At 41.0% G+C, this 21576-nt stretch overlaps 7 protein-coding genes across 13 annotated transcripts; 4 read left to right on the forward strand and 3 right to left on the reverse strand.

The window, feature by feature from the left end:
* Positions 1 to 62: 62 nt before the first annotated feature.
* On the reverse strand, positions 63 to 1100 carry LOC108049106 (protein PET117 homolog, mitochondrial). Its single transcript, XM_017130173.2, has 2 exons — positions 845 to 1100; positions 63 to 784 (listed from the first exon to the last, which is right to left on the reverse strand). Exons 1-2 carry the CDS (start codon positions 934 to 936, stop codon positions 451 to 453), a joined length of 426 nt encoding a protein of 141 aa, XP_016985662.1. The 5' UTR covers positions 937 to 1100; the 3' UTR covers positions 63 to 450.
* Positions 1101 to 1972: 872 nt separating this feature from the next.
* Positions 1973 to 10304, forward strand: LOC108049105 (androgen-induced gene 1 protein). 4 transcript variants are annotated; one of them, XM_017130171.1, is made up of 4 exons: positions 1973 to 2094; positions 2692 to 2910; positions 8829 to 9049; positions 9462 to 10304. In XM_017130171.1, the coding sequence occupies exons 2-4, from the start codon at positions 2713 to 2715 to the stop codon at positions 9784 to 9786; spliced, it is 744 nt and encodes a 247-aa protein (XP_016985660.1). In that variant the 5' UTR covers positions 1973 to 2094; positions 2692 to 2712; the 3' UTR covers positions 9787 to 10304. The 4 variants fall into 4 exon arrangements, with proteins under 4 accessions (XP_016985660.1, XP_016985658.1, XP_016985661.1 ...); XM_017130169.2 differs by lacking the exon at positions 1973 to 2094 and having other exon boundaries at positions 2605 to 2910; XM_017130172.1 differs by lacking the exons at positions 1973 to 2094; positions 2692 to 2910 and adding an exon at positions 7346 to 7573.
* LOC108049101 (protein amnionless) lies at positions 4781 to 7198 on the forward strand. Its single transcript, XM_017130164.2, has one exon. It carries the CDS (start codon positions 4803 to 4805, stop codon positions 6321 to 6323), a length of 1521 nt encoding a protein of 506 aa, XP_016985653.2. The 5' UTR covers positions 4781 to 4802; the 3' UTR covers positions 6324 to 7198.
* Positions 10305 to 10532: 228 nt separating the features above from the next.
* Positions 10533 to 12345, forward strand: LOC108049102 (androgen-induced gene 1 protein). Its single transcript, XM_017130165.2, has 2 exons — positions 10533 to 11119; positions 11265 to 12345. The coding sequence occupies exons 1-2, from the start codon at positions 10626 to 10628 to the stop codon at positions 11596 to 11598; spliced, it is 828 nt and encodes a 275-aa protein (XP_016985654.2). The 5' UTR covers positions 10533 to 10625; the 3' UTR covers positions 11599 to 12345.
* On the reverse strand, positions 11602 to 16607 carry LOC108049100 (protein smoothened). Of its 2 annotated transcripts, XM_017130163.1 has the most exons (7): positions 16381 to 16607; positions 16330 to 16344; positions 15870 to 16263; positions 15107 to 15588; positions 14428 to 15048; positions 14195 to 14365; positions 11602 to 14126 (listed from the first exon to the last, which is right to left on the reverse strand). In XM_017130163.1, the coding sequence occupies exons 2-7, from the start codon at positions 16335 to 16337 to the stop codon at positions 12737 to 12739; spliced, it is 3066 nt and encodes a 1021-aa protein (XP_016985652.1). In that variant the 5' UTR covers positions 16338 to 16344; positions 16381 to 16607; the 3' UTR covers positions 11602 to 12736. The 2 variants fall into 2 exon arrangements, with proteins under 2 accessions (XP_016985652.1, XP_016985651.1); XM_017130162.1 differs by having other exon boundaries at positions 16330 to 16607.
* A 1369-nt stretch (positions 16608 to 17976) lies between these two features.
* LOC108049122 lies at positions 17977 to 20485 on the forward strand. Of its 3 annotated transcripts, none has more exons than XM_017130191.1 (4): positions 17977 to 18281; positions 18360 to 18524; positions 18709 to 19887; positions 19974 to 20485. In XM_017130191.1, the coding sequence occupies exons 1-4, from the start codon at positions 18113 to 18115 to the stop codon at positions 20276 to 20278; spliced, it is 1818 nt and encodes a 605-aa protein (XP_016985680.1). In that variant the 5' UTR covers positions 17977 to 18112; the 3' UTR covers positions 20279 to 20485. The 3 variants fall into 3 exon arrangements, with proteins under 3 accessions (XP_016985680.1, XP_044315923.1, XP_016985681.1); XM_017130192.2 differs by having other exon boundaries at positions 17978 to 18281; positions 18363 to 18524; XM_044459988.1 differs by having other exon boundaries at positions 17977 to 18524.
* Positions 20486 to 20509: 24 nt separating this feature from the next.
* Positions 20510 to 21373, reverse strand: LOC108049124. The gene has a single exon (XM_017130195.2). The coding sequence runs from the start codon at positions 21297 to 21299 to the stop codon at positions 20646 to 20648; it is 654 nt and encodes a 217-aa protein (XP_016985684.2). The 5' UTR covers positions 21300 to 21373; the 3' UTR covers positions 20510 to 20645.
* Positions 21374 to 21576: the final 203 nt, after the last annotated feature.

The following is a 21576-nucleotide window of genomic DNA, read 5'->3' on the forward strand; positions in this document are numbered from 1 at the left end:
GAGAAAACACATGCAAATTTATGTTTTTAAAGTGGCGGCATACTGATAAAATCGAATCCAAATATTTATATTATATTTATGTATTTATATAATTTCTTTTAACTTTTGATCATAGCAGCTTTTAGAGACTAGACTAAAGGGTTTTAGACTGATGAATGGTTAAGTCTCAAGATTTTCTTACAACAATAATAAAGATCCCTTCACTTTTAGGATACCTTAAAATACAGATAGGTTTACTTATTAATAACAGCAGACGAAAGATATTTATCATTAAAATGGCATTATTTAACAAGGAAATCTTTTATTCTAGCCCTTCTCCGTCCAAAAAAATCAAGATATCGAAGATAAACAAAACGACGTAAAGCTTTAACCTTTATAACAAAAGCAATCTTTTTACCCGAGTTAGTCTTACAGTATGTAATAAGTGCACATGGAAAGGCATTTCGGTGGTCAAACTTCGTCTGATGGTGGGCTGACGGCATCAGGACTAGCAGAATTGTCTTCAGCCTGTGAAACGCCACCGGAACCCTCGGCTCCAGGCTGCGGCTGCTGAAGCTCGGGTTCCAGGTCTCTTTGTGACGCATTTGCATCTGTCTCCGCCTGGAGGTTTCCCTGCGAGGGGGTTTTCGATGGAGGTGTGGGCGTTTCAGAGGAGTGGCTGGATGCCTCTCTGGCCTTCAGTTGCTTGGTAATGTCAATCTGCTGCTGCAGCGTGTAGGTGTTTTCGTGCTTCCGCCGCTGCTGCTGTTCCACATCCCGCAAGACACCATCGTGGAGTCTCAGTCTGCAAGTGGAAGTACACAGGTTAAACATAGATTCCCTCAGGAATATACGACTCACTTACCGGTCTGCCGATTGTTTATAGTGCACATAACCTATGATGGCCGTGGAAACGGTGACTGCCATGCCCAAAGTCACCCTCGAGGCAGTTGACATGACTACGTGTTGATCTGAAGTTGAAGTTTTCCACCGAAAATGCCTGCACTGAGAATTTGGGTACCGTTTCTAAGACGTTTCGGGTTACGACATGACATTAAATTTGAAAGAAAAACACTAGCAAGATGAAACTAGGAAGAGAGTGGCCAGTTTACGGAATCCCACTTTTCCCTCTTGGCAGTTGCAGAGCGGAGCAATCGATTTTCAAAATCGTACTTAAATGGGTAAGCTTTATTTTGTGAATTTATAGAAATCACAATCACATTCCTAACTTTTAATAGACCAAAATATCCAATAGCATCAAAACACACTTCTTAAATTAAAATATTTGCATAGAAAAAAATGTCCCCAAATAAGAACAATCTTAAAATGTATACAGTCAATGGCACAACAGCTAGTTTCATAATTTCATATGTTAGGCAACATTTGTAAACATTTTTAACATCAAAATAATTTAAAAAAATAAAAGTTTTTTAATGATTTTGAAAATTTACAATTTGATGTACTTTAATAATTTTTGTAGTTTCTATTATCGAGTAAGGCACATTTATTATCGATAAAAGTCCGCGCCGAACTGCTATCTATATTTAAATACGCTCTATTTGTTTTTATATATTTTTTATCTTTTGCTTTGACGCAATTGCCATGTGTACTCTTTAAATATAAAGCAAGATTCTTATCGCCCTGAAATGTATCTTCTTGGATATAACTGCATGGCTCTAATCTAGTTATTTCCTAACAAGATAAATTGTGACGGGCTGTTGTGTGGGTGAAGGCGATTCATTCAGGTGATTGGCCATCATTAACGCATAAACATGGAGCCCACACTCCCGAATCCGGATCCGACGCCCGGAATGCGAAAACCGGAGTCCATAGTCCGGACATGCGCAACACGCACCTGACGCGAACAAATGGAGGAACCGACACCACAAAACCGAGAAACCGAGGCAGAAACAGAAGCAACAGCACAAGTACAATGCTAACCGAGCACAAAAGGCAGGGGGCAACACGGCGTATGGGCAACATCCAGTGCGACTCCAGTTTTCCATACGCTCAGTTGTGCCCGCGGTCAAGGGAAAATCGCAGTCGACCTATTCCCCCGAGCAAAGCCAAAAAGAAATCAGGAAAAATACCAAGCGTGCGGGTGTCCGAGACCTGGTGATTGGTTTAGAGAGTGCAAATCAAATGTGAAACAATCAACAATTGTTTTAAAGGGCCATAAAACCATCAAATTATGAACATAGCCGATTTATAAACAAGACCCGCGGGGGAACTTCTTTTAGTGCAGTTGAGATATTCTACATTTTTTTTGAGCAATTCCTGTCTTAATTTTAGGGGCTTAAATATTTATGTCGGTGACGCAAATATTGATTAATATTTGTGCCTGCTTTACGTTGACGAACGCGAGGTGTCGACTTAAGGGCCATAAACACCTTGGCGACGTCTCTTTTGTGTTTTCTTCTTTTCTATTGTAGAACTTGCACAGCCATTGCAATGCATAGAACAAACATTATTTAAATGTCGGTTTCCATGGACTAAGTTTTCAAAAAATTTAAGTTCAATGAAACAAAAAATGATAATAAACTTTTTAAATGTCCTTTGAAAAGATTAAAAAAAATGTTATACGCAAATTTGATTGAAAATTTGAAATTAAATTATTGGTTAAAGCTATTACAAATTGCAATGAGATACAATACCTACAACTTTTTTTCTTTTGAGTAACTTGAAGTTCCCCTTTGGCTTTTCCACACGTAGGATCTGTGAGAAGTCTTCAAGATGACCAAAGTGGAGCTCTACAAGTCACGCGTCTTTGTGACAATCATACACCTGTGTGCCCTGGGCCAATTCGCCTATGGGCTCTACTACAGCTCTTTCGAAATCCAGAGGAGCTATAAGCTAAAGACCAGCCTTAATCGCCGACTGGTGCCGGAATCGCTGCCCCAGAAAATCAAATTCCTGTCCTATTGGTCGTTGGTGAGTAGACATGTTTCCATTGAAACCACTACCGAAAGATATATGATAAATTACGGGAAATTAAAAAACAAGACGGAAATGCGACCAGCTTCGGTTCTTTCAAGTGTCGAGACCAGAAAAATCAGCGAAATACAAATTGTTCTTATTATGACTGTATGCCGCTGTTCACATTTATGTCTGCCATATGTTTGTTTATTTGTTTGTCTGCTCGTTGGGGATCGCCCCCTCTCCGAACATGTACGTACTTTTATATTTTTTTATCGCCTGGCGGGGTCAACAACTGTGGAATATCGAGGAGAAACAAGAGCTGCGCCTGCCGAATTTTCTTATTCGCACTGCACTTTCCCTGTTGTCGTTGCACATATTTTGCATACAATCGTTTTTTTGCCTCAAGTATTTATTTGCTCAGATGTTCGCGGTTTTTCAGATTTTCGGTTTCAATTCCTGTTGCTCTGTGCGGGCGCAAATTTATGGGACTGACGAATGCCAGATTATCTGATGGGCGCCAGTGTAAATGTGCCATATGCAGCAGTTGGCTTCGATTTGGTATTTGGCGTTTTCCCATGCCTCATTTACATATCGGTAAAATTGCTTCGAAAAATTCTGGTTTTGCTTTTTTCTCGCAGCTACTTGGCAACAAAGGAAAACACACACAAATAACACAAAGTGATTGTCATCGTTTAATAACTAATTTCTTTTTCGGATAGGTAAATAAATATGTCTTGAGTTCTGGTCCTTACTCTAAATATGACTAATGACTAAATAAATAAAGACTACTGAAAATTATATAGAAAGTTTCCTAAAGATATAAAAACAAAATGGTTAATTGTCCTAAGATGAGACCAACAAACTTTTATATTTCCTTTTATTTACATTATATTATTTGGTATAATTGTTTTTTATATAAACTATTTGTAAATAAAGTTAATTTCTATTAACAGCTTTGTTCAGATTTTCTTTTTACCATTTATTTGGACCATAATAATACATGAGTATTTCAAAGTTTCCATATCCGTGCGGTTTTTCCAGTGATGTTTATGTTTATTATTGCGCGACTATACGTGCCCTTGATTAATACCGCTAGCCCCAAATCGCTAAATACTTTGATCTGGTGAGCATAAAGTGCTTTATATCTACAGATCTGCACTCGCTTGTTTTTAATTTATTCTTTGGCGAATTGCTTTTATGTAGGCCCTTGCATCGACAAGCACGAGTATTTTTTGGTGCCATTACCATCCGGTTCAATTATTTTTCTTTCCGTTTCTTTTTCTTTTGCCTTTCTTGTGGGCATTCCAATGGCTTTCGTCAAGCATTGGATAGGTTTTAATTGTTTATATCAGCGCTTTCAAAATAAAAAAATAAACTTCAACTATTTTCCGACAAACAATTGCATTGCTAAAGCGAAAGCGAAAGAGAAAAAATTTTTGTATGTTCAGGCCAAATCCATATAGTATACATGTATGGTATAGATACTGCATATGGTTGTTAGCTGGGGACCGTCGAATCTGTTCGATTTGGAACGATTTATTAGTGAAATTTTGTTAATGAAAGATTTATGGAGCGTGTTATCCGTAAGTCTTTTTTTTATTTATGGGCCTAATAAAATGCTATTGTGCTCGAAAAATCTATTAATGTTTTAGGTTTTCACTAACCATTTTGATTAATTGTATCCAACTATTTAATACAAGGTATCTGGTGCCTTGTTTACATCTGCAGTCCCATGGTTTACTTTTTCTCTTAATCTCGCGATTGTGATGGTATTCGAGAATTTAGTTGAGGGAATCGCAGAGGGAAGAGGGTAAAATAAAACGCCCCCAAATATGAACCATCAGCAACGAGTGAAATACTCTGACAAATTAGTAATTTAGTTTGGAATTCACTTTGCTCGCATCATGTGGTTGCATTGGCTGATCTGGGGATTTATCTGGCTCCAAGCGGCTGAAGCCACGAAGTGGTACGATGGAGGATTAGAATTTAATCATCCCTCTGCCTGGATAGATGACATCTTGCCTTGTGCCCAGGATTTAGTCGTTTTTCCGGAATATTATCCAGCCTTGTTGCCCTTGCCCGAGGATATATCTATTGATGGTTTAGTTTTCGCCAAAGAGGGGGCGATTCTTCTGGCTGAGGAATCTACCATAACCTTTGGTTCAAAGAAAAATTCCATATGTGAAAGTGGAGAGAAGAAAGCCTATTTGAGGCCACCCAAGTCGAGTAAATGGTTTGATCCTGGCACCTGGACAGATAAATTCAACAAAGATTTCTCCAGATTCATACCGGAACTTGATAGGATACCCTGCGATGACGAGCAGGTTATAATTAAGGGTCACGGCCCATTGGCTTTTGATCTCGAAAACGTGCAGTATCTGAGACTGGGCCAACTTATCCTGGCTGGTTCCTCTATTTCCAAAATCTATTTGGAACAACTCATCACCAGAGATTTAGGGCAGTTTTTATTTCACAATGCTCAGGCTGTCCAAGTAGAGTATTATAGAGGAGAACTCTGTGGCTGCCACAAGGACTTCGAACGATTGCTGGAGCCCGTTTGCCACAATGTTCAGGAGCAGTGTGAAACCCCCCACTGTTTATCTCCAGTTCGACCCTTCGGATCCTGTTGTCTCATTTGCGGGGCGATTCTGTCCACACCGACGAGTCACTGCACAGAGGGCAGTAGAAAGGAAATCCTAACTAAATTAAGAACCCTTATTAGCGAGGAAAGTCTGAAGGATCATATCCAACTCCATGTGGAGTTTGTGGGCTCACAACAGTTTGGAAACTTCCTGGAGGCTATAGTGACGAATCGGGATCGTCTTGAATACAATGAACGGAGCATGGAATTCTGGCAAAATCAGATCGATTATTGGAATAAATCGGGCACTACGTTGAAGGTTTCCGGTCGACCCTACAACCCAAATGTGAGCTTCTCCTCGATCATTTTGATACTCTTCTGCATGGCCCTGGTTGGATTGGTATCCGTGGTAATTTTGGCCCACTTTATGCCGGAGAATCGCTACCTAAACAGGATACCCCAGTGGATCCATGATCCCCGGTACTGGAGATGGCGTCACTTGGGTGTGAGACTACGCAGGAACCTGCTGTTTAATCGATTTGAAAACGGCGGAGCAGGTGGTGGCTCCAGTGAGGGAGGTGCTTCTGGTGTGGATCGTCTGGGTATAATGGCTTATGATCCGGAGAGCGGTGAAGTGAGGGAACGGTCCTTTGACAATCCAATGTTTGAGCATGGAGCAGCAATCGACGTATCTGCCGAAGAATCGCAGGAACAGGAACAATGCTTGGGTGCCCCTAAAATGGAGGCGGGTGATCTGGATGCCAGTAGTGTCGTGGATGAACAGGAACTAAGTGAAATTAATTTAAAAACCTGCGATGATGAAACCGATGAGGAGACCATCTAATAGGGTTATTCTCAATAAGGCAAATAAAAAACTAGAAATCAACCTAACTTGGGCAATACGATTTGTATATATGCCCGCATGTATAACAAAAATTTTCATTTCTATTTCATTTTAGAAACATTTGTTTAAAATCAATGAAGTTGTTTCGATTATTCAATAAATTTCTTCCTTAACGAATATAATAGTTGTTGTAATTACATGATATACTTTCCAAACCAGATTGCTATAGGAGTTGACTCCAAAAGTTTACTTCACTTATAAGTTAGAGGCGGATACCATAGGATTATTTTTGGATATGACATAACCGAAAGTCAATTAAATACGCACAATCGATAAATAGCGTGTAACAAAAGCTCAGAGAAACCAAAGGGCACCTGGTAATGATACCAGATAATTCAGTTAGCGGGGCTTTAATGACGTCGCCTTTTGTCGCGATGGCCTTGCTCCTTGACCTTCACTAGGGGGTGCTTTGGGGGCTGGGAATCGATAGTTGACATTAGCTGCGAACATATTTCGAGGAGCCTTTGTCTCGGCTCTTAAATATGGTTCATGTGTATCCACATCTATTCATAGAACGCTCTTGAAAAGGCGAGTGCCAGTGCGGATTAAGCGTCCGTTTTCAGATTTTAATTTAGCTTCTGTCAATTTATTCTCGAGTGGAAATACTTTGTACCACGGCGATTGAGAGTGTGGTAGATAAGCGCTCCTTATCAGTATCAAAGCGAAAGCAAAAATACATACAGTATTCGCTCGAGTTCAGTTTACTATACCATTTTGGCCAATTAAATAAACGTAACTTTAAAAACAAATGAAGTGACGAATGAAAGGGAACTTCTGTGAAGAAACTAAACAAATTATATTTTATAGTAGTTGTTATTGATTTTACAAATGGACAAAGCAATATAAATTTTATTTTATAAATACATTTATAAACTAATTAAACAGCAGTTTTTGATTTTGTGGGTGATTACTGTAACGTATGTCATGTACAATTGCTGCTGGTGACTGGACTCTGGCTATACTATAATCAGTACTTATCTGGCACTACTAGGTTCAACATGGCCAAGCCCAAGACAAAATCGAAAAGCAAAGGTTCCACATCGCCGGGTTTTAACAAGGCGGTGCAATTGCTGCTCCACTTTACGGCGGTGTTACAGTTCAATTATGGCGTGTATATTTTCCACACACTTGATATGCCCAACACGGTTCCATTCGCCGGAAAATTTAAGTTCCTTACTTTTATTTGTGCGGTAAGCCAATAAAACTGACTTGCAAAATGTTACTTTTACTTTTTTACCATAACCGCAATAATAAATAATAATAATTAATAAATCATACGCGAGATGACCATATTAAATATTTTAAAGAGTGCCGCATTATAGGTGCTTTCTCACTGTTACATAGTTTCTATCAGAGTCTAGTATACTCTAAAACTTTACAAGTACACGGTACCCTCCGAAAAGATAAAAATAACTGCACACCTGGTATTTTGGAGGTGTACCAAGTCGGCCACACTGTTCCACCGCTAGCCCCGTTTTTGGGGTGGTTACTCGCGTATTCTCAGAGTGACGGACCAGACCGGTTTGTTTGTGTTTTGGTGCCTTGAAAAATCAATCGTGAGCAGAGCAGCTGCAGCAGGAAAATGGCACCGGTGCGAGGAAATTCCCTGTACCAGGGAGTCTACGGGGCTCTGAGGACTTTGCTTCACCTAACGGCGGCCGTGCAATTTAGCTATGGCATTTATTACGACTTCACCTACGTAGAGTTCCCCACCAGCGGGCCAGAGATGCGGATTCATCATCCCTGGGGGGGCAAATTCAAATATTTAACGTTCTTGGATGCGGTAATATCCCATTAAATACACGAACACACAAGGCTTAAAGTTCACTCGGTTTGTTTCTTTGAACTGTTGAACTGTCTAACTGGTTTACACGCATCTATTAAGCCACACAGAGAAAATAGATGAGAAAAAGCGGTTATAAGTTTGGAGTTCAATTCAGTGATAAGAGGATATTTCCATGGCCTCTATAATACATACCGGAAATTTGATTTCTTGCAGCTAGTTAAATACAAAAACCATTCATTCGATTTTTTAAATATTCAAGAGAGCTAATGGAGTAGTACCGTTCTAGTAATCTTTCTTTTTACTACGGAAAAAGAAGACGAAATCTATATATCCTAAGTTTTTCGTTTAACAAAGTTTTATATTCCATAACTTGACTTATAATAAAACTTTTCATTCCCCAACCAATAATTCTAGGATTGTAGGTTTAAAAAAAGACAGGTGATCGAATAGTACCTTTAAATCTATCCTTTGGAAACGAAACACTAGTTAAAATCTAAAAATCTATTTTAGTAGCAAATTGAAAATTCCAAAAAAATTTTTTACAAATTGCTTTGTGGAACTTTGTTTGGCCAAGTGGAAGGAATTATCCACTCCACTTAAGCAACCCTTCAAATTCAGACACATTATCTCACACACGTCAAATGCTCTTCCACTTACAGATAATTCAGGCACTGTACTATATTGTATCGCTTGTCAACGATTTTGTGGGCACCAATGAGCTGACCCCCAAGAAGCCTCCGGCGGTGCGCCGGTTCAAAGACTGGCTGATGGCCACATTGGCCTTCCCCGTGGCTATCAACGTGGGCGTGACCTTCTGGACACTTTACGCCATCGATAGAGAGCTGGTCTTCCCAAAGGTGCTGGACCCCGTCTTCCCCAGGTGAGATTTAAAAAAACAGAGGAATCAAGGCAGCCAAGACTTCTTTTAAGAACAATCCATAGGATTCATCATCAGATTACAGTTCCAAACAAATCCTATTCAAGATGATATTAAATTATTATTCAAGCCCATATTAAAGTATACAAAATGTTAGTTTTCTGTATACCACAGGGATTTCTATTTACATTAACATTTAAATGTTAAGGCTTTCAATTTTACTTAAAACTAATTAAACACTTTATACACGTATCTTGTTCAGTCAAAGCTTTGAATGAAGATCTAAAATGAAGACGTGACGGGAATACTTGGTACACATTAATAATCTGCCTTAAAGTTATTAGATAAACTGAGACAGAGAAATATATTCTTGGGGAAGAGGCTTACCTGTAATACATTCCTTTGTTTCTTGCAGCTGGCTTAACCATGTCCTGCACACCAACATCGTGGTCTTCATTGTCTTGGAGCTGTTCATCTCGTACCGCTCGTACCCAAAACGCAGCCACGGACTCGCTGTTCTGACCATCTTCATGGGCTCCTACCTGGTATGGATCCACATTGTAAAGCACTACTCCGGCGTCTATGTCTATCCAGTGCTGGAGGTGCTCCAGCTGCCACAGCGCATCCTGTTCTTTGTGGTCGTCGTGGGATTCACGCTGTCGCTCTATCTGCTGGGCGAGTTCCTCAACAACACCGTCTGGGCCAAGGAGGTGAAGCTGGCCAAGCGCAAATCCAACTAGGAGTAGGCTGAGCCCCGTTTCTGTCCCTTGTAGTCGCGTTTAATTAGCCACAAAATAAAAAATAACGACAGGCCTGTTTCGGTTATTGATTTTTCCCATATTGTTCGATCTCCAGGATAGTAGAAGGATAGTATTAATTATGCATGCCATACTGTAAAGTTGACCGAAGAAGCGGCACAAAATATCTGAAAAATTGATAATCGAATCATCATCTTGCCTGATAAACTCGCTAATAATATTTTACATACCTAATGAATTGTGAAAGTCTTTAAACGTAATATAGAAAACCGTTTGCTAATGATATTCATTCTATTCTTATTACGAATTGTAATTGAGATTATAGCCGTAGTTTTTTCGTTTTTTATTAAATCAGATAAGTGAAGTTACGTTTTCGATTCCAACCACCTCATATCAAGGAATTTTAACACCAACACCTTCTTTGAATACCTGTGTTACAACCTGTAATTCAATTCTAGTATCGTAATAAGCCGATTAAACTCTTGATTGACTGCGAAAAATTATTTTGAAATGGGGCGCCAAAGAGCTGCCAACTTGCGCAAAAAATTTGGTATTGGGGAAAACGCATAAAATAGCGGTTGTTCCTTGAAACATGTTAAAATTTTTAATTTCTTTACTTAATTTCCTATTTTTAGATCAGTATAAGTTGTTGATTTCGATTTTTTTTGATACTTATTTTTTATGATGTGGAGGCTTTTGGATTTTAGAAAGCTGTTTAGCTATAAAGTCGTGTGGTGGGCCCCAATCAGCTGCTCGCCAGCTTGTATTTGTTTTGTTTTGCTCGGCGTGCGTTTTGTGTCTCCGGCTATTATCCGGCGACAATGGGCAAAAGCAAGAAGCAGGTGCGCGAATTCCATGCCGCCAAGGAGGCGGCCGAGGCCACAGACTCCCGGCTGGACACCTGCAACGATGCCTACACGAATGGGGCCTTCAAGTACCTGAGATTCCTGGTCCACCTCTTGGCGGCGGCTCAGTTCTCCTATGGAATTTACTACCACTACTTTCGGGTGCACTGGCCCACGGATTTGCAGGACGAGGATGAGCTGAAGGCGCGCTGGGGTGGCAAGTTCAAGTACCTCACCTTCCTGAACGTGATTCTGCAGGCCATCTACCACACAGTGGCCCTTCTGAACGATCTTTTTGGCGACAACCGGGTCACTGGGGTTACAAAGTCCAGGTTGAGATCGGCGAGGGACTATGTCTTTGCCGCCTTTGCCTTTCCAGTCGCTCACAACGTGTGCCTCTCGTTCTGGGTCATTTACATGTGGGACCGTGAGCTCATCTTTCCCACTGCGCTGGATACGATTTTTCCCAGGCAAGTGCAAAGGTTGTTTTGAATTATCTGTTTACGTGGCAGTGGAGAACCCTCTATAATCATTTTAGGCCCGCATTCATTTTTCTCTCAAAACTTCCATTTCAATAGGCAATTCTAATTTACCTGCATTTCGTACCTCTTCTAGCTGGCTGAATCACGTGGTGCACACGAATGTTGCACTCTTGGCCATCATGGATCTGTTTACCTGCTTCCGCCGTTATCCGAGTCGATTAAGCGGGATCACGGGCAACGTCTCCTTCATATTGCTCTACATCATCTGGCTGCATATTGTTCGGTATTTCAGCGGGGAGTGGGTATATCCTATTCTGGAGGTGCTGCCTTTATACCTGCGCTACCTGTTTTTGGCCCTGCTGGTGGGATTTAATATAGTGTGCTATCTGCTCGGGGAGTTCGTCAACAGCGTCGTCTGGGAACCGGAGTTCAAGCTGCTGAAGCAACAAAAGGCCAAACAGTGTTAAGAGTCGAGGATTTCAAATCGGTTTATTGACATACACAAAAGTATGAGATATTATATAAAATGGTAGGCACTTTTCGAGGTAAAATTTGTTTGCCCAAAGAGGCTTATTTGTATCCTACTTTAATGTATAATCTAAAGTCTAGTTTAAAGCTTAGTACTCACGGCAAAGGAAAATAATCAATAAAATTAAGTGTGAGTACCAGCATTAAGGAAACAGTCATTCACAAAAGTACACAGATGCTTACTATCTAAATGGGAAGATGAGTTTGTAAAATAACGTTCGCAGCCTAATGTAAATGAGTATTCGTAATTCGTAGTTGTAGTTTCGCTTATTCTGCTCAGTAAAAAAATTAAGAATAAACCATAGCGCCATCGCAATGTAAAGTCAAGGAAACGTATACATTTGGCCTTTTTCGGTTTTGCTCAGTGCTCAAAGGAAAAGGAAAATAATCAGGAAAATAAATTTAATTTCCTTTCCCTGAAGATTTTTTTTGGCTTAAGTACCAGGATTAAGAAAAAAATAATTCAAAAACGTACACTGATTTTATAAAATAACTTTCGCAGCTTATTGTCTATGAGTATTCGTAATTTGAAGTTGTAGTTGTTTCGGTTTTTCCGGTATGGTGGTTTAATTTCGATTTGTTCTACTCAGGTTTCTTTAAAGATCAGGTTTAAATCTATCAATAGATTATATAAAATATCACTTATGTTTCATATTTGAATCAATAAACAACTATACAATAATTCAGTTTCAGTACTTTTAGCTATTTTTCAGCAAAGATAAATGGTAAGCTGAATTTTAGAAAAATATTTCAACGCATTAAAAAGATTGAAATCTGATCGGTTTGTACGCCAACAAAGTAATCGATTGGTATAAGATTTTTAAAAAGCTTTTACGAATTATTCGCGTAGTTTCTAGCATTAAATTTTGTGGTTCGCAAATGATATTGACACAGAAATGATAAAAATCATGTAAAAATGATAATCAAGTGAAGACCTTAAAATTTATCAGACATCAAAAACATCTACTTGTCCACAACATTTGATTTATAAACCAATAAAAACCGAAACAGACTTGAAGGACCTTTAAAAACAGTTTTGAAAGTGTAAGTAAATGCATTAATTGATCGTTCATTTTGCTATTTTGAGGGCAGCAACAACATTTTGAGTTTGTCAGATTCGCTCATGAACGAGGGCTCTCTGTGATGCCGATGGGAATGGCACAAAAGGGCCTGCAACTCCGTGCCTCCACCATCTTCGTTAGCCGCCTCGTTTCTTTGCCTGCTAGCCGCATTTAGGAGTCGCATGGCCTTCTGCAGTTCCTCGTCTCCATAACTGGGAACCAGCTCGAAAGGATTAGCCTGAATGCCCACATCGCAGCTAGTTTTGCTGTTTCTACTCTGAGGTTTGCCCATTGACATACCGGAATATGAGCTGTTTAGCAGGCTGCCCACATCCAAAGCCACGTCCAGTTCCTCGGAGGAGCAGCTTGGTGACCCATTGGAGCGATTCCTTACATAATCTCTCTTAAAGTCCAGCTCTAGACCAGTGGTTTTATGATGGCTCTTGCGAGACTTTCTTGACTGACGACTTCTTGCAGAATTGCGAGATTCATTCGATTTTTTCATGGTCTTGAGAAAATTTTCCAGAGCCACCTGTTTGCTATTTGGTAATTCCTTAATCTTTATTCCATCGTGATCATCCTCACTAAACTCCTCTTGCTTCACGACCAAATTGAGATCCTGTATCTTCATGGAAGCCCGCGAGTTTTCCTCTTCCGAGCTCGAGCTCATGTCTTGATTTTGGAGGAAGGGAAAAATGAACTCGCCATTCTTTTGCAGAAATTTATTTAGGATAGAGGGATCCAATCCAGCATTGGCTGTCCTTCGTTTCATTGAGCTGGTAGTATTGTGATGCTTTTTAGAGCTGTGATGGGCAAACACGCCCACTTTGTGACTAGCATTTGGGTAAGTGGTTTTTTTGAGCGCAATAACCTGAGACTCCACCGAAGTACTGCTTTCCCTTCGCCTGTTGCTTCTTCCAGTAGATGCCGCTATGTAATCCCTCCTTCTCTGAGTTCTCTTGTTGCTGGAGGAACCTCCATGATTACCCCTTGATCTGGATGCCACTTTGGTTTTCATTTCAGCTATTTTCACTGACACCTGCGAGTCCACCGAATTCCTACGGGATTCAACGGAAACATGCCTAACACTCACGCTTATCTCGGAGTCCAGTGAATTTTTTCGCGGTCCTTGGCTAGAAGAGTTACCTGTCGCTGCTCCAGTCAAAGCCATGCGACGCTTTACGCACTGCGGTAGGTAAGCAGCCCAGGTTGAGGAGATGTCATTTGTCTCCGAGGAATTCAGATCGTTCACATCGAAGTTAAGGCCCACGGGATCCGTATGGGTGTTGTAGAGAGTTATGGAGAGTCTGCCCTTGTCCTCGAAATCCTTGCGCTTGGCCCACGTCTGTGCAATGACTTTGTGCTTGGGCATTTTGACTTCTTCGACGACCTCCTTGCCGCACTTTCTGCAAGGCACATAAGATAGTGGATACATAAATTTATAGATGTCTTAAACGACCGCAGTAAAACGTACTTTCTTATGTACCGCTTCCAAGTCTCAATGGAAGATGTTGTCCAGCACCAGGTGGACATCAGAATTCCAGAGCTAAAGAGACAAAGCAAATGCAGTTGAAGGATGCCAACACTAGGGCGATTTTCGATGCGACAAGAGCTCTTTTCTTCGAAAACGGATGAGATTTTGCAGCTACATAAAGAAAAAGGTTATATGAGCATAGGAAAAATTAAAGATCAAGTAATTTTACTCACATTATAAACTGCCTGAAGCTCTTGGCCCATTCCTCTGCATGCCTAAACTCAGTTACGTGACAGGCAATGGCAACCAGAATAAAAACCAAAGTAAGCAGTGCGCAGATTCCCATTCGCATGATGATCAAATGGATTTTGTTGCTCGCAGAAGTTGACTTAATATCATTGGCAAAGTGTTTCAGTCCAAAAAGCATCACCATGCCACGAGTAATGAAGTAGCCACCAATGAGGATCACACCGCAGAGCGGTCCTATAAGTAAGCTTGCCCTCATCGGATGATTGATGTAGCCAACAAAGCAGATGCCCACAATGCTATTGCCATCCACCTCACTGAATGCCATCGTGGTTATCGTTAGAACCAGAGGCAGTGACCAAGCCACCAGGTGAAAGTAGGAACCCTTTTTATCGATGCGATCTTGGACGTGGCCCATAGCCCGCCAATGCCAGGCGTAGGTAAGGAACACAAACCAAACCATTCCAGCGGTAAGAAAATAGTAGACCAGCACAAAGATAACGATGCAGGAGAGATTCTCGCCTGCCGTGGGCTCCGAATGACGGAGCGTTCCATCCTTGCGACAGACTATGTCCTCCCGGGATCCCGAAGTGAACTGCAGCAGCCAACTGAAATGCATTGATCGAATAAAATAAAGATACAGAGAAATTCTAAATCGGAACTCACCCAACACAAGCAATTAGGAAGCACAGATTTATGTAAAATACAATCACAGCCGGATACTTGTTAGCATTCTTCCAATCAATAAAGAAGGTGGCCACTACGAATAAGTTCGAGAGGAGGCACAAGCTGCCGGCCCAACCAATTAGCTTGTGGATCTGCCGGTGCTCATCGTCGGTGTACAGCGGATCCTTGCACCTCACGCCGCACCCCTCAATACCGGGATAATAGCTGGCCGACGTTTCTGTCGGAACCAAAGGACTTAAACACTGGCCAGTTCCATTGAATTTCATTCCTCGCGCTTCGTTTGTGCATTTCAACGGAAAGAGAGTCTCGTTGCAGCGCAGAAATTTCGGGAAAAACGTCGTATTGTATAGAATGCGACAGGGTTCCAAGGTAATCCGGCACATTTCGTAGGAAGGTAGGTAGACCATGTCCTGGCCGTTGATTTTCTCGCACTTCGGCTTGAAGACTGCACACAGAAAGGGCTGTAAAATGATTAAAAACTTGTAATTTTATTAAATCCGTTAACTACCTCCATAAAGACACTTATATATGACACAAATAAATGAAAAATGGCTTGGGACAAATATTTAGGACTCGGTTCGCAATTCATATCTGAATTTTGATAATAATTCCATTGCATTTAAAATTAGTGACCCTAACCGGAGAAGCTCTCCTTATAGTAAATTTTGGAAGTAATCGACTGATTAGTATACAGACTTCATTCAATGGGATGTGTTCATTAAATGCAATTAAGATTCCCCACCTGTATGGCTGCCCAGCACTTGGGCACATGCTTAAGGGCATAGTAGTCGTTCAGCTTCTCGTTCAGTTCCTTGTCGGTGTGGAAATCCGTGAGATCAAGACTGCTCAGCTCGTAGGGCAGTTTGGAACCGAAACAGGTGTTGGTGGCGTTCGTGGTGGCGTAGCAGCGGGCACGACGGACGCACTGTATGTGCCTGCTGTCCAGGCTGTCGAACCATGGCTTGTCTGCCTTGCCCTTCTTAGCATACATCCGGTAATTAAGTGTCCCATTGATGGGCTCCAGTTCCACATCCAATTGCTTTGCACTCACTGGGGTTGTGGTGGTAAACTTAGCCAGACTGGCGGATGCTTCTGCGATCACCCACAACCACAAGATCGCGATTTCGAGATACTTCCTGGGGGTTAAAAATAGCCATATTATTTTAATTTATTTTACCATTTATTCCAAGCGAATCACTCACATCTCCATAATGTAAGACGTGCTTGGAAAGTTAAAATATTGCATCCGCTAATAAAAAACAATAAGTAGTTGCTGCCTGTTGAATTTTAATTGGCTTGAAGCCCGCTCCTTATTTGGAAGCTCTTCAAAGCATCTTGGCGGAATTCTTCCTTCAATTTCCTTGATTGATAAGTCCTTTAATCGCCTTTTAGTGTATTTTAAGTGAGGAAAAACACGGAACCAAAGAAAAAAACAAAAATAAATCGTGCTATGCTTCAACCCGCAGGAAGCAGAATAGAGGTGGACAAACATCGATGCTAACATCGAAAACATCAATCTTCGCAAACATTTGTTATCGATAACTAGTGCTATCGATGTTATCACTGTGTGACAATTTAAATATATAAATTAAGCTGGTATTTATTTTTTCAACAACTTTGGAGACTAATTTAAACTCTGTTGGAAATTTATTGGTTTAATTTTGAAAGACCAGTTAAATAGGTTAATTTTTTAATCAATTCTTTAAGAATGCTTAACTTATAACATTTCTTATAGAAATCCGATATCAGAGTGGCATACTTCCAAATGATTGTGGTATAATTCTCGAAAAATCTGTGATTGACATTTTCACGATGGGACTCCTTTTCAAATTTTTGAAAAATGACTGCAGAAAAGTTACCTAAAACCTGCACTCTGAAGCCAATAACTTTTCTTATTGAAATCTGATTTCAAAGTGGCATACTTCTTAATGATTATGGTTTAATGCTCTAAAAATTTGTGTTTTCAACTTGGTTTGTATTTTTTGGTCGATTTTTCGTCACTTTTATTATGTAACCCCTTTCCAAATTTTGGAACGTGGCTTTGCAGAAAAGTGACCAAAGACTTGCACTCTGAAGCCCATAACTTTTCTTATTGAAATCAGAAATATTTGCTGTATATTTGTTAAAATGTAACATACAGACATCCGATTTCAAAATAGCATACTTCTAAATGATTGTGGTTTAATGCTCTAAAAATGTGCGTTTTTAACTTGGCTTTTAATTTGGGGCCGATTTTTTTTTTCATTTTTGACAAATTTTTGAAAAATGTCTTTGCAGAAAAGTGACTTAAAACCTGCACTCTAAGCCCATAACTTTCTTACAGTCATCCGATTTCAAAAAGGCATTCTTCTAAATGATTGTGGTTTAATTCTCTAAAAATTTGTGTTCTCAACTTGGTTTGTATTTTGGGGTCGACTTTTCGTCATTTTTATAGTTTAGCCCTTTCCAAATTTTTCGAAAAATGGCTTTGTAGAAAAGTGACATAAAACCTGTTTTTCTAAGCCCATAACTTTTCTTACAGTCATCCGATTTCAAAAAGGCATTCTTCTAAATGATTGTGGATTAATTCTCTAAAAATCTGTGTTTTCAAATTGGTTTGTATTTTGGGGTCGATTTTTCGTCACTTTTTCCAAATTTTCGAAAAATGGTTTCAGAAAAGTGAATAAAAATCGAAGTTCGAATTTCATACTTCTAAATAATTGTGGTTTGATTCTGAGTTTGAATCTTGGTTTGAATTTTTTAATCGATTTATCCTTATTTTTATGATGTAAGCCCTTTTTAAATTTTCGAAATCCTGTATGTAATTTTAACAACCCGCACTATGGTCACATTCGAACGCGCAGTATCGATACCATCGCGATAGTAAGCAAGCATCGATTAATTTTTTACATCCCTATTCTGCAATATTATTTTGTTTCACGGTCCAAAAAAACGGAAAACTGGGCTTGGGGCTTGGTTGGAGTCGCACAAACGCAAATAGAAGCCATGGACGTTGCCCCCGCACCGCCCGTTAGTTCCGCCGGCGATCAAAAAACCCAGCAGACGCCGATCAATCCGAATCCAATTCCAAACCAAGCGCCGGCCGCAAACGCAAAGGCAACAACAATCGAAAATGGTGTACAAACAGCAGGAGCGAAAAAGCCAGATAGTTGCGGTGAGAAAACACCCGTTTTGCGGATTTATCTGTGCCATTTATTCGATTACTTAATGTTTTTACCAATTGTTTTGACAGCAGAATCGACACATTCCCCTGCGAAGGTCCAGAAGGACGAAAAGGACGGAGCCCAGCCCAAAACCGAGCTGGCTGACAAAGTATTGATTACCATATGCAGCGCCGATCGCAAGATCAAGAAGACCTTTATGTCCTTTCCGACGCGAATGGATGTGATCGAGAAAGGTAGGAAACTCATCGAATTAAATAAAGCTTTCAGTGATTGATTAAAAACTTGTTACGATCCTTTAATTACTTAAATAGTAAAGCCATCATTTCGAATCTTACTAACTTTATTTAATTCTGGAACCCAGTAATTGCAATAACTGAAGAGAAAAATCTTTTAATTCAATTACTCTTCTCTTTCTAGCCCAAAAATACGGCCTTTGTGGCAGCACGATTGTTCTGGAGAGCAACGGCTGCGAGATCTGCGAAGACGACGTGCTCCTTTTTGCCGCCAAGGAAAAGATTCTGCTAATGCTCCTCGCCGAGTCGGATGAGTTTGTTGTTCTGCCTCCGCCGTCGCCGCTAAATCGATCTGAACGCGCAGGCAGCTCGGTAGATCCTAGCTTTTATGCTAACAACAGTATTGTGTCCAACCCAAACGACTCGACGGTCTCCAATGACGAGACTTTGTCCCTGTCGAGCGTAACACCTTTAAGTGCAAAGAGTTCGGCTTTGTTCAAGGAGTTCTCAATACCCTGGAGTAAGGTGCCTGGGGATATAATGAAGCTGCTGAAGGGAAAGGGTAGTTTGGGCAAGCGCCTGAATACCCTGGCGAATGTTTTGGTGGAGGCTCTCCGCGAAATTTCTACCCACATCCCAATTCGGGTTTTCCGGCAGGTGGCACAGCAGGCGTCTGAAAAGTACCCGGACTCCTTGCTTGAGAAGGACCGCGAGGGTCAGTTTATTGCCACCACGCCGCAGTCGCTCATCTCCAAGATGATCAACCGGAATAATACCCTCAATAAACCGCAAAAGCGCGGAAGTTCTGCAACTTTTGAGATCCACATCTCCAGCAAGAAACGAAAATTCGGAGGTGTATCCTCCAATGGCGACGCCAAAGCATTGGCTCTCAACAGGGATCTGGAGCAGAAGAAGGAACTTCTAATCTCCAGCTACCGCGGCAGTTCCCCCCTGGAACAGGCCAACATAATCGAATATATGAAAGAGTGTTTTCCACTGCAGCGCTCCTTTTTCAACAATAGCGAAAAGATTCCGGACATCACGGCCATTAAGGACAATTGGCCATATATTTTTGACAAGGCTGTGCTGTACCAGCACTTCGAGCTGCTCATGTCCATCGATCCCCGGGCCTTGGAGAAGCGCCTGGCTGGCGAAAAAGAGCGTTTCTTTAGGCTCTTTAAGAGTTCGAAGAATAAGAAGATCTGCGCTCTGGAGGAGAGCAACGCAAATTTGCTGCGTGGCATAGCGTATCATTTCAATGAGGATCCTGACTATATTTTCAAGCACCTTGAGAGTGGTTCCCTCAACAAGGAAGCGCTGCAGAGCATGCATCCCACAAATGCCCCCTGGGTGGCTCTAGTCAGTGAGTACTTTGAACTATAAATATTGTTGAGATGCATACCATTGGATAGACAAATGCAAATAATCCTAACTCAATTTTTCCTGTAGATTTGCCCATAGCAACGGCCGGCAGTGTGGAACCACAGATGGAGGCCAAGGTCTACATCGAAGGACAGATAATGACCACGTCCGCCGCCGGGGACGACGATCTGCCGGACATTCTAGCCCAGCTGATCTGCTACTACTATACCTTTAACATGATGTACCCCAAGGAAGCCAATCAAACACTCGAATTTATCGTCGTTTACTTTCTGCAGCACTCGCCGGATCAAGTGCGATCGGCCAAAAAATCGGTGACCACCAACGGCAAGTTTAACCAGCTAATTACCAAGCTGGCCAACGCCAATGGCTGAAGATCCGAGCTGGACTTGGCTAGATCCATAGCGCAGCGGGCGTCGCTTCAATCTCCTCTTGCTCCTCCCGCCGGAAGAGCAGTTGAATTATGTTTAGTTTATTTATTTTCGCCTACCTATTCCACATGTATTTGTACCACTACTTTTAAGATTTACATAAAGTGTGTAGTAATGTTGTGTATACATTTCTGATTTGTCACCCAAAAAGCTACTTTTCAATTTTCGGACTGGTTTTGGGCAGATAATATTCTTTTATAATCGTTTAATTTCTAAAAAAATACATCGAAGTTTTTAATTACCATTCATTAATGACAGGAATAAAGTCTAGCCTAAGTGTTAGGAGGAGTTAAGTTTAAGCTATTGTGATTCATTCCATGACTTCTCCACTGCCCTTCTTATGAAAAGGGTTATTTTTCCGAAAAGGCTTCTTTTTCTTCTCTCGCGTTTTCTGGACGGGCATTTTTATTTGGTTGCCACGTGCCCAGCTTTGATTTTTTTTTAAATCGTTTATAGCTGTTTGAAGTGTTCCTGCTCGTTCGGTAGTCTTCAAGCCCAATGTGATCCTTCTTTTGTAAAAGTTGCGCTCCACTATCGAGAAGTTTTCAACCACTGTGGGCAGTTCTCCCTGGGAAATGTCGCACTCCCACAGACGGGACTTTTCGTTTGATGCCTTATCTTTTTGCTCGGACCGCTCCTCCTTGGAAGTGGAGAACTGCTCCTCGTCAAAGGATTCCCATATGGTGGTCTCCGATCGGTTGGCTTCTATGATATTCCGCCGGTGGTTCTGCTCCCGTTGCTGCATGAACTTCCTAGCGTCCTCGCTGTCCACATCCTGATGTCCACGATCCTCCGAATCGTCGATTATGTCGTTCTTCACATGCTGCCAGGGTTTTGCAGTGGCTTGCGGCTCGGGCAAAACTTCCGGTCTCACATACTTCTTGGGCTTGAACTTGGCCTTGCCCCAGTTTTTGGTGCGTTGGTCTAATCGGGCCTTATGTTTATCCTGCCTTGTTGGCTTCATTTCAGTTTTTATTTATTTCCGAATCTATGTCCCCACACGGCTTAGAGGTGACAGATTTCTAGTGGGGATAAACTATCGAATCTAGCTGGAATAAGCTATAAATTTTTATTAAAAGTTTATTTTCTTAAGTATTTTTTATATTTTACTTCAGGCTACTGTGTTGCCTTTAATAGAAATGTCAAGCTTAACTCTAGGAATAGGCTTAAAAATTATATTAAGTCTGGCTATCCTAATAGACAAATTTGGCATTAATAAAGTCAAGCAAGCAGCGCTGCTG

The sequence above is a fragment of the Drosophila rhopaloa genome, unplaced genomic scaffold (assembly GCF_018152115.1).
Source record: "Drosophila rhopaloa isolate 14029-0021.01 unplaced genomic scaffold, ASM1815211v1 contig_2, whole genome shotgun sequence".
Taxonomy (NCBI): domain Eukaryota; kingdom Metazoa; phylum Arthropoda; class Insecta; order Diptera; family Drosophilidae; genus Drosophila; species Drosophila rhopaloa.